Source organism: Setaria viridis, chromosome 8 (assembly GCF_005286985.2).
Source record: "Setaria viridis chromosome 8, Setaria_viridis_v4.0, whole genome shotgun sequence".
Lineage (NCBI taxonomy): Eukaryota > Viridiplantae > Streptophyta > Magnoliopsida > Poales > Poaceae > Setaria > Setaria viridis.
The window spans coordinates 36,912,363-36,922,285 of NC_048270.2; the positions used below are offsets into that span (position 1 = coordinate 36,912,363).

General features: G+C 43.5%; 1 protein-coding gene across 1 annotated transcript; it reads left to right on the forward strand.

The window, feature by feature from the left end:
• The first annotated feature begins 5,205 nt into the window (after positions 1 to 5,205).
• Positions 5,206 to 8,782, forward strand: LOC117866767 (laccase-15). Its single transcript, XM_034751046.2, has 6 exons — positions 5,206 to 5,396; positions 5,521 to 5,672; positions 5,982 to 6,229; positions 6,462 to 6,563; positions 6,650 to 7,654; positions 8,407 to 8,782. Exons 1-6 carry the CDS (start codon positions 5,292 to 5,294, stop codon positions 8,589 to 8,591), a joined length of 1,797 nt encoding a protein of 598 aa, XP_034606937.1. The 5' UTR covers positions 5,206 to 5,291; the 3' UTR covers positions 8,592 to 8,782.
• Positions 8,783 to 9,923: the final 1,141 nt, after the last annotated feature.

Below are 9,923 nucleotides of genomic sequence, written 5' to 3' on the forward strand. Positions count from 1 at the left end.
TCATATATGTGTATGCACAATATGTATATATATAATATTATCTCAAATGTTATATTAAAGATAAATAGAACTTTACATATATTAGCGTATTAGAACTAGTATACATAAAGGAAACAAATACGAAATACGAATATACAATAAAGGAACAGAAAATAAGAAAGGAAAGGAAAAACACATTAGTGCCGGTTGGGGATACCAACCGGTACTAATGAGGGTGCCCCCGCCCCCGCACGGTGTGGGGAACCCTTTAGTACCGATTGATGTCCCCAACCAGTACTAAAGGGTACCATTTAGTACCGGTTATTTGAACCGCTTCTAGTACCGATTGGCCAGTACCAGCTGCACAACCGGTACTAGAGGGGTTACTAACCGGTACTAGACATCATTTTTCCAGTAGTGACTTACAAGCTTGACCTTGCCAGATGGTGGGAGGAAATTAAAGGAGTGTGGCCGAGGGAGCTGAACCAGCTGACATTGTAGTGATTGTGCCGGGTAATACAAACCAGTTATAAAAAAAAATTGTTTCTATTTTAATTGGTGACGCCTAATGCGTAACTATGTCACAATACCCACATTGGAGACAGCTATAGATGCTAATTAGTTGTGACAAACCTTGGCGTCTCTTAATTTTCATCTACAACATGAGTCATAACAGTGATGTAAAAGTCCCCGTCTCAAATATTTCAAATCATTGAGGGGGTTTAAGTACAATCCATGTTTCTTATTGAGATATCAGAGAATTGGTTCCGTTAATCCACATCATCATCTGCCAATCGATATGAGCGATCAGGGAATTAGTACTTCTCCAATGGCCATTTAGAGACGTTCCTTACAATCAACGTCTCTGATATTGTGCATACAGACAGTTGTTGTTACTATACATGACTCTGTTTATTGTGGTAAACGACGCGAATTCATGTATCCATCAATCGTACGTTATGCATCACAGCTAAGCACGCATATATCGTCATAGGCATCACAGACATGCAGGATAGGGACATACGTAGACATCGATCGCAAGCTCATGGTTCCATAGACAACCACATAATATCGAAGTGTTGACAACCACACTAGGTAGTTCAGTAACACTCAGAATGCGTAAAAGGAAAATACACTTTGTACGTGGGAACACGAAAAGACGATAGCTAAAAGTAACTTTTAGATCCATCGCTAGGATGGACAAATAAAGGCCATGGTTGCGTAGAACTTGTCGAATCCTTTCCATTTGACTACTCGCATGCATCATTTGGACTTCGGATCAAAAAGTTTTGCATGCTGTCAGATTAAAAGGGGCTGCTATAGTATCGCCCTACATTATCCAAGTCAAGGCTGCTGCGGTGACCTGAGTCCTATTTTTCGTTCTCCTCTTTTCTTCTTTTGTTGTTTTTTCATGGCCAACCCCATTTCTTTTTCCCAAACCCTACACCCTCGTTTTCCCCAGCGCCACCACTCTCCTTCGGCCCATGATCCAAAGGGGAGAGAGGGAGAGCAAGAGAAGAGAGAATAGGAGGAATTAGGGCGCGCCGCTGTCCGTCATCGTCGTTCCTCTACAAAAATTTGTTGGACTTCCTTTCGTCTCCCCATTTTCCGCAATTGATTTTCCTTTCCTCGCTGATCATGGTGGTGCCGTCATTGGTAAAGAACTGACCTTCCATCCACCTCCTTTTGTCGCGGTTAATATTTGGCCCATGATTAAAGGTTGACCAACCGGGACTAACACTCAGCCACTGGTAGGGGACTCACCAACCGGGACTAAAGAGCCCCTTTAGTCCCGGTTGCAAAGACCAGTGGCCCTGAGGGACCTTTTCTCCCGGTTGGTGTTTCCAACCAGGAGAAAAGGCTCCTCCCCTCATTCTGCGTGCCCCCCTCCACCTCCTCTCTCTCTATCTCAGACTCTCAGACTCATCTCCCCTGGCCTCCGACGCGTCGCTCCCTCCACCTCCTCTCTCTCTCGGACTCTCACGCGCCTTATCTCCCCCCTCCCCTCCCTCTCCCCCTGCCCCCCCCCCCGTCCACTCCCTCCCAGCACCGCTGCACCCTCCCTGCTACCCTTCGCCTGCCCCCTCTGCCTCCCCCCTCATTGGCAGTGAGGAGCGGCAGCAGGGCGAGGTGCAGGGCAGCGCCGTGGTGTGCAGAGGAGCAGCATCCAGCGGCGGTAGGGCAGTGAGCTGCGGTAGGGCAGTGAGCTACGGCAGCGGGAGTGCATGGTACGTGCTCTCTCTCTCTCCTCTCCCCCCATCTCCCTCCCTCTCCCTCCTATTTTTGCACAGGTGGCGCGCGGGTAGCGGCAGCACCGAGGCAGCAGGATGCGGTGGCGGGGCAGCGGGTTGCGGTGGTGGCGTGAAGGAAGCGGCAGTGGCGGCGGCAGCGGGATGCGGTGGCGGTGGTAGCGAGCCGAGATGAGTGGGCAGCGCGGCTGAGGCGGTGGTGCGGCCGAGGCGAGCGGGCTGGGGGGGGAGCTTTTTTATTTTTTCGAAATTTTTTAGTCCTAGGACTAAAGGAACCCCCCTTTTGTCTCGAAAATTATATCTGGGAGGATTTTTAGAGAGATTTGGCCCCTACCAACCAGGACTAAAGGTGAGTTTTCCACTAGTGCGTCATGTGGGTTGCAATTTATGTGCAATCGATGGGGCTGCTATGAAGTTCGTCGGTAGGGAGAGGAAAACGACCAGGAGTCACTGTTGGGATCGCCGCCGTCACCGTTGCCTTGCTTTTGTCGAGGGGAAACCCTAGGTGAGGCATCCACCGCTGTAATCCATGTTTTCCCTATGGTTTTAGATGTTCTATTACATGTGTGTAGCGTCACTCGACGCCATTAAGGGCTAGGGTAAAGTTTTACTCTCATTGCTGTTTTCAGCACGTTGTCAATCTCCGCAGTTTCCAGTGATGTCCGTTTTACGTCCTTTTAGTAGATTCAAAAAAATAATAAACCTATATATGAGTTCTAGACATTTTCTATAGCTTTCCATAGCCGCAAAGAACTTTGCAATCGGAGTTATGACCAGGAAGATATCACAGTTTGATTCTGACTATGACTCCTAACTGTGCGCAGAATCTGTTCTCTTCAAGGTTAGGAAAACCTAACGATTGAATTGGACTTTCTGGTAGTTGGAGAAGTTTTAGAAAATTTCATAAGGTTTTCATGTTGGTTAAGTATATCTTGAAATGAATTTTGGAGCTCTAGATGTACCTGTTTTACTAGGACTATTATGTGGATGTGTGGGTAGAAGTGAAGTCATGCATTGCATTGCATTGCACCATTCGCATTTCATTATGAAGTACTATTGTGAAGTATTTATTTACCTTACTACTCGAAGTTATGTGGTGCACTTCTATAATAATGATTCTTAAATTGTTGCTTAATATATTGTGATTTAAATGACCTGGTTGAAGCAGTTTGCTTGCTGAGGTTTTCCATATACCTTGTAGGGTTTTCCCCCCCGCAGGTTCTTGAGTTTGGAGAGCACTTGGTTGGATGGAAGTAGAAGCACGTGTGCACACACTTCTTCGTATATATGTTTTGGACACATGTGTTGTAATATAAAATATTTGATTGTGAAGTCTTTGCTTAGCTTATAATCTCTTTGATCCAGTTTGTAAGATTTTTATCTAAATGATTTAAGTTGCTTCCGCGTGCTCTGTTCTTTTATCTTTGTTGCTGTTTTTATGTGTGTGCCTGTAATAGTTGTAATGTAGTGTGGTAACAATCCAGAATGTTGTTGATGTTCTAGGGTGTTACAAATTCAAATACTTGGACATTTACATAAAGTGACAGCACAGTGCATTTGTATCTTTTCAAAAAGCTGAATTGGAATAATGAAATTCTCCATTCTTGTTGATGATATTCTGCGTACCTAAATAGTATTACTAACTCTTGTCATTATAACCTTAAAGTGCATACAAGTTTAACATAAGAATAAATGGGCCACACACAATCCTAAAAGTACGGAGGCTATGAATCAAAATGTCATATCAAATTAAGAATACAAACGGTTCATTCATAAAAAAACTAGGCATCTGTCATGAATCATAACTCATTAGAATGACGCTTTATTTTTTTTCGAAGTGTCACAAGCAACCTCTCAACTCTGTGCTATATAAATATTACATGTGCGAGTTCCTTAGAAATAACGGGAGGTAATGAACGATCACCGAAAATGTACGCTAGATATCATACTATATACTAATAACATAATTATCCATAACATGTATAATGATAATACATCTTACTCTTCATTATATTCATTATTTCATTGCAGCTGCTTATCATTGACAAAAAGAGTACAAAGCTCGATGACAAATATATTGATACTATTGGTGTAGACATAGCGAGATTCATCCAATGCGAGATTTGTCACGACAGAGGTGCAAACTTTGACCTTGATGGCGTGTTGGGGATGGATGAGTGCAAATCTCTACGTAATTGGGTATAGTAGGGATATTTAGCAATGCTAAAGAACATAATGCCTGTTGAACCTTAAATAATTATATTTATATTTTATTATTAACTACTGTGGAATATTTAATAATTTGAAAACTTATATATCGTTCATGGTTGTTTTTCATCATATATGGTTGGAGATACATATTTCAATTTGGCGAGCAATATCATTACAAAACTGACAGGAGAAAATAAAAAATTAGCGGGAATTTTCAGATATTCGAATGGGCAAAGATCCTGTGTCGGCGGGCATCATAAACCAATCTGTGCTGATGGGCATCATAAGTCGCTAGCCATGAGTTGGCGGTCGCGCACTCACCAACACAAATATTTTCTGGCATCGTATTGACTTTTGTATATTAGTACTTTGTTAACGTGATATACGCCAAATAAAACAAGGCTCTACATTACTTCTAAAAGCCCAGAACAGTACTCAATGAAGATTTCCTGGACTCACAAACTGTTCCCAAAATCCCCCAAATAACCCTGAAGCATGCGAATGTTGCCTGAGTCGGAGGGAGGTGTGATATACGCCAAATAAAACATGGCTGCAGTGAAGCTAAGTCAACCGTGTAGGGCCTTGATCAAGTTGGTACCCATTCTGAATTGTATACGTACTTCAATAATAAAATCCATTGGGGATAGTCACGTGACGAAATAGAGCAGGAGCAAGTGTGATAAAAAGAATTACCTTAAGTCTCTGTAAGGAAAATGATAAATAAATCATGAGTGTCTCAGATCCTTGGCACCCTCGATAATGTTAACGCAGTGATCGTTTGCCTCTATTCTATATATACTAGTACTTAGAGGTACACTGCAGAGCAAATTGAGCCAGACAAAGCTGCACACCATGAAGAGGCGGAGCCTTGCTTTGGCAGCAACCGCTGCTGTCATCTTCTTCTTCTTCATGACGGCATTCCCAGCGTGCGCAGCCGTCGTCGAGCACACCTTCGTTGTAAGCATGCTGCTCCTCCATGGTTTTGATCTTCATTATTAAGCCGTTCTTATTTTTGACAATGAAACCACAATGTTTATATATTTCTATACATTTTGATTTGTTGAAATATGTACATATGTAGGTGAGCCCCATGAATATGACGCACTTGTGCAAGGAAACACGGGTTATGGTAGTGAATGGGCAGCTCCCTGGGCCAGCAATAGAGGTCACGGAGGGAGATTCGGTGGTCGTTCATGTAGTCAACAAGTCACCCTACAACATGACAATCCATTGGTATAGTAATCAATTAAGTACTGGTCAATTACTCAAATGATTATTCCTTTGCTCCAACGAAAAAAATCCTACCAATTAAACTTGAAAGTGTAGAATTTTAACCACTTATATGTGGATCCTATTGGTGTGTCTCGAGTAAACCATGTATTGATTTAAGTCCTACTGATGTTGTTTGTAAAAATTGGTTTGTTTTGAGCATGTAAAAATATGATTGTTCGATAAAAAAAAATATCAGCCAGCTAATATTGATACACAATATCTCTGTTTCGGGTCTTCGAGAATCCATCATTTTGAGCCTTCTTTTTGTAGGCATGGAGTAAAGCAGCAGCTCAACTGCTGGGCTGATGGCGTTCCGATGATTACCCAGCGCCCCATCCTTCCAAATAATAACTTCACCTACCGGTTCGATGTTTCGGGGCAGGAAGGTACCCTGTGGTGGCATGCTCATGTCCCCGTAATCCGTGCAACAGTGCATGGCATCTTGATCATCAGGCCAAGGCATGGGGCCGTCTCCTATCCATTTCCTAAGCCTCATAAGGAGATCCCCATAATCCTAGGTTTGTGCGTGTTCAGCATTTGAGAGAGTTTTACTATAAACGTCCAATTTTCATAACGTTTTTGTATTGGACATCGTTTGGACAAAGATTTGAATCAAACGGTCCTGTTATTTAGAAAAATGAGCTATTTTCCATGCGTCATGCATATGGTTGCACAGAGCTAGCAGACGTGCCACATCTTTTACGCAATGCTCTGGCTGAACTATTGTTGTTTTGTTCCTGGTGATTGCAGGGGAGTGGTGGAGTGAAGACATTGCAAAGGTGGACACAACCGTCTCTTACAACACTGCGTCGACAATCAATGGCAAGCTTGGAGATCTCTACAACTGCTCTGGTAACCAAATGCTACATTTATATATGGCCACATCGACACAAACATCTTTTATTAATTCTTTAGTCCTCACGGATTCAACTTTGAAGGCGCCATGGAACAGGGCTATATGATGGAGGTGGAGCCCGGCGAGATCTACCTCCTCCGAGTAATCAACGCTGCGCTCCTCTCTGAATACTACCTCAAGATAGCTGGGCACAAGTTCACTGTGGTTGCTGCTGATGCCAACTACGTCAGCCCTTATACGACGGACATCATTGCAATTGCTCCAGGCCAGACATTCGACGCCCTTGTGGTTGCCGATGCGTCTCCTGGCAGATACTACATGGTCGCCATGCCCATCCAGGCTCCAAAGCCTGACTTTCAGACCCCGGTCTTGCCCACTAGAGGCATACTGCACTATAGCAACGTAGCAGGAGGTAGTCGGTCCGGTGATGTTCCAATGTCACCGGAGATGCCTGGCAACCACAACAATATGCTATCATTCTACTTCCATGGCAACCTTACCAACTTGCACCACCCAAGACACCAGCCAGTGCCAGAGCGAATCGATGAACGCATATTCGTAACGCTTGGCCTAGGCACTGTTTGTTGGAATGGACGCCAGTCTTGCAAGAGAGGTCTCAATAGCAAGGAGACCATCGTTGTGGCAACAATGAATAGCATGTCCTTCCTGCTCCCCAATGTATCGACAGCACTGCTAGAAGCCCGCTATTACAACACCAGCAACATGGACTGGCTCCAAGAACTCCCTGACGTGCCACCGCGGGTGTTCAATTTCACTGACAAATCCTTGATCCCAGAAGGACCCAAGCAGGAAAAGCTAGAGCCGTCGTCCAGGGCTGCGGTGGCACGGCGATTCCGTTATGGAGCTGTTGTTGAGGTGGTGTTCCAGAGCACGGCATTGATGCAGAGCGACTCCAACCCGATGCATCTGCACGGACATAACATGTTCGTGCTGGCACAGGGGCACGGCAGCTATGACATGGCAAGGGATCTGGCGAGGTACAACCTGGTTAATCCCCCAGTTGTGAATACTGTGCTCGTGCCACGGCTTGGATGGGTGGCTGTCCGATTTGTCGCTGACAATCCAGGTGCGTACATGATTTAATTTTTTTTTGCCAAGGAAGATACAATTATGCAGTACATAATTACTCTATCTTTTTCCGGCATAAGATGTGTGAATAACTATCCTACCCTATATGATGTTCAAATTTTGACTTGCATGCATGAGGGTTAAAAGGTTCAAAATGGCACGTGCCAATGCAATAACTTCGTTTACTTTCACCACGTGTCATGGCTCAAGTCTTATTTGCTACTCAAGAGTTCTTTAATAACTACTAGAGTGCTATCTTAGTGCAATGTTAAGTCCAAAATTCAACTTCTTTTCCTGTCGTGAATCTGCTAGATGCCCTTTGTTTTATTGGTTTCAACCAAACGTTCTATGGACCAATCCAAACTTTTCCAACATGCCTGCTCTTTAATACATATTCAGAACAACACTAAAATTGAAATATAGAGAAACTGTATACAAGCGTAAACACCATATGGTCCAATTTCAAATTTCCTTACACCTGTTTTGAGAGTATGAGTTGAGAAAATTCTAAAAGCTTACTTCAGAATAAATGGAAAGGAAGAAAGGGGTATGCTTAGTATCAACAATAAAAATTCACCTGAAGTTCATAAGTAACTACAGCTTTTCTAGAAGAAAATATTTTATGATTCTTGCTCCTGTACAAAATTATTAACTTTACAATTAAACTATGGATTTCTTTATACATGAACTTTATTTTTCAGTTGTAGGTAGGGTGACCCAAGATCTAATGCTTTCGTTTTTGGCGTATAGGGATATGGTACATGCATTGCCACTATGAGTTTCATCTAGCAATGGGTATGGTAGCATTGTTCATAGTAGAGGACGGACAAACAACGAACACATCGCTCCCTTCACCGCCAGCGGACATTCAGGCATATGGCAATGCTAGTAATATCATGCCAGACAAATACTACCTTCACAATGAGGAAAGATGACTCCGGTTATTATGAGCCTTCCAATAAAAGAAACAAACTTTTGAGCTATGCGAAGTATTATTGAGAAAAAAAATTGAAAATGTAGCTGACCCATTGTTTCATTAGGATGTTTTCAGGATGCGTCCGAACTTTCTATAATATTTTTTTCCATGGTCTCTTTAAACATTGAGTTCAACAGTTTTTCGTTCTTAGACTTTTGTGGTATTGTTTCTATTTATTTGGTTTCAAAATTTTGGAAATACTAAATCAAGAAGGATATGGATCTATCCTTAACACAAGAAACCTCTTGATTTGGGAATTCGACCCACGTGGGAAGTAAATTATTGCTGCTAAAAAAAGGAAAAAGACCAAAGGGTTTACGGTGGTTCAAAAGTACCCATTGGTACTTGTTGGTATTTCAGTACTTTCTTTGTTTCCACCATCATATCGAAAAAAATAAAAAATAAATTTAAGGACTATTTGTTGGTATTTCAGTACTTTCTTTGTTTCCACCATCATATGAAAAAAATAAAAAATAAATTTAAGGAGTATTTTTTGATACTTGATCCCACCAATTTGGTACATCTCATTAGGTACTTCCTTTGTTTCTACCATTAGATTTCTCGGGATGGATGGCTCTTATTTTTTCCAATCATTCTAAAATTTCTCAAGAAAAAAGTATTTAACTGGAAGAAGGTAACAATGCGGCCCTACAGTGATGGGTAGTCCTCCGTACTGTTTGGGTAGGGTTTCATGGTTTCACACTACTATTAGAACCAGCGGTGAAAACAAGTATTACCACCGGTTCCAAATACAAACCGGCGGTGATACTTACCACCACTGGTTCCTAATATGAACCGTTGGTGATGAATTTGTAACTCGGACTCAAATTTTTTATCATCCTGATTTTGACCAACTCTCACGTCCGCTCCTTCTCTCTCTCACTCACTCTTATCGGTTCCCCCTACTCTCTACCCTCCTCCTCCGCTTCACTCTCACGCTTATCTGCTCCCCCCCACACCCGCTCTCTCCCTCCGCCCGCCTCTCTCTCCCACTCTTATCATGTCTCTCCCTACACTTCTCTCCACCGACAGCTGTCGGCCGGGCTTGCTCTGCTACCCCTCCCCTTCCCCCTCCGCTCGCCCTCACTGGCAGTGAGGAGTGGTGGCAGGGTGAGGCGTGGAGGCAGTGCTAGGGCAGGAGTACCAACGAGGGAAAGCGGTGGCGTCACGTGGGAGCCGTGGCATGGGTGGAGAAGCGGTGAGAGCAGATCCAGCGGTAGCAGCGGTGGCTCAGCGGTGGCAGTGGTGGCTCAGCGGTTGCGGCGGATCCCCTCTCCCTTCCCTAGCTGGA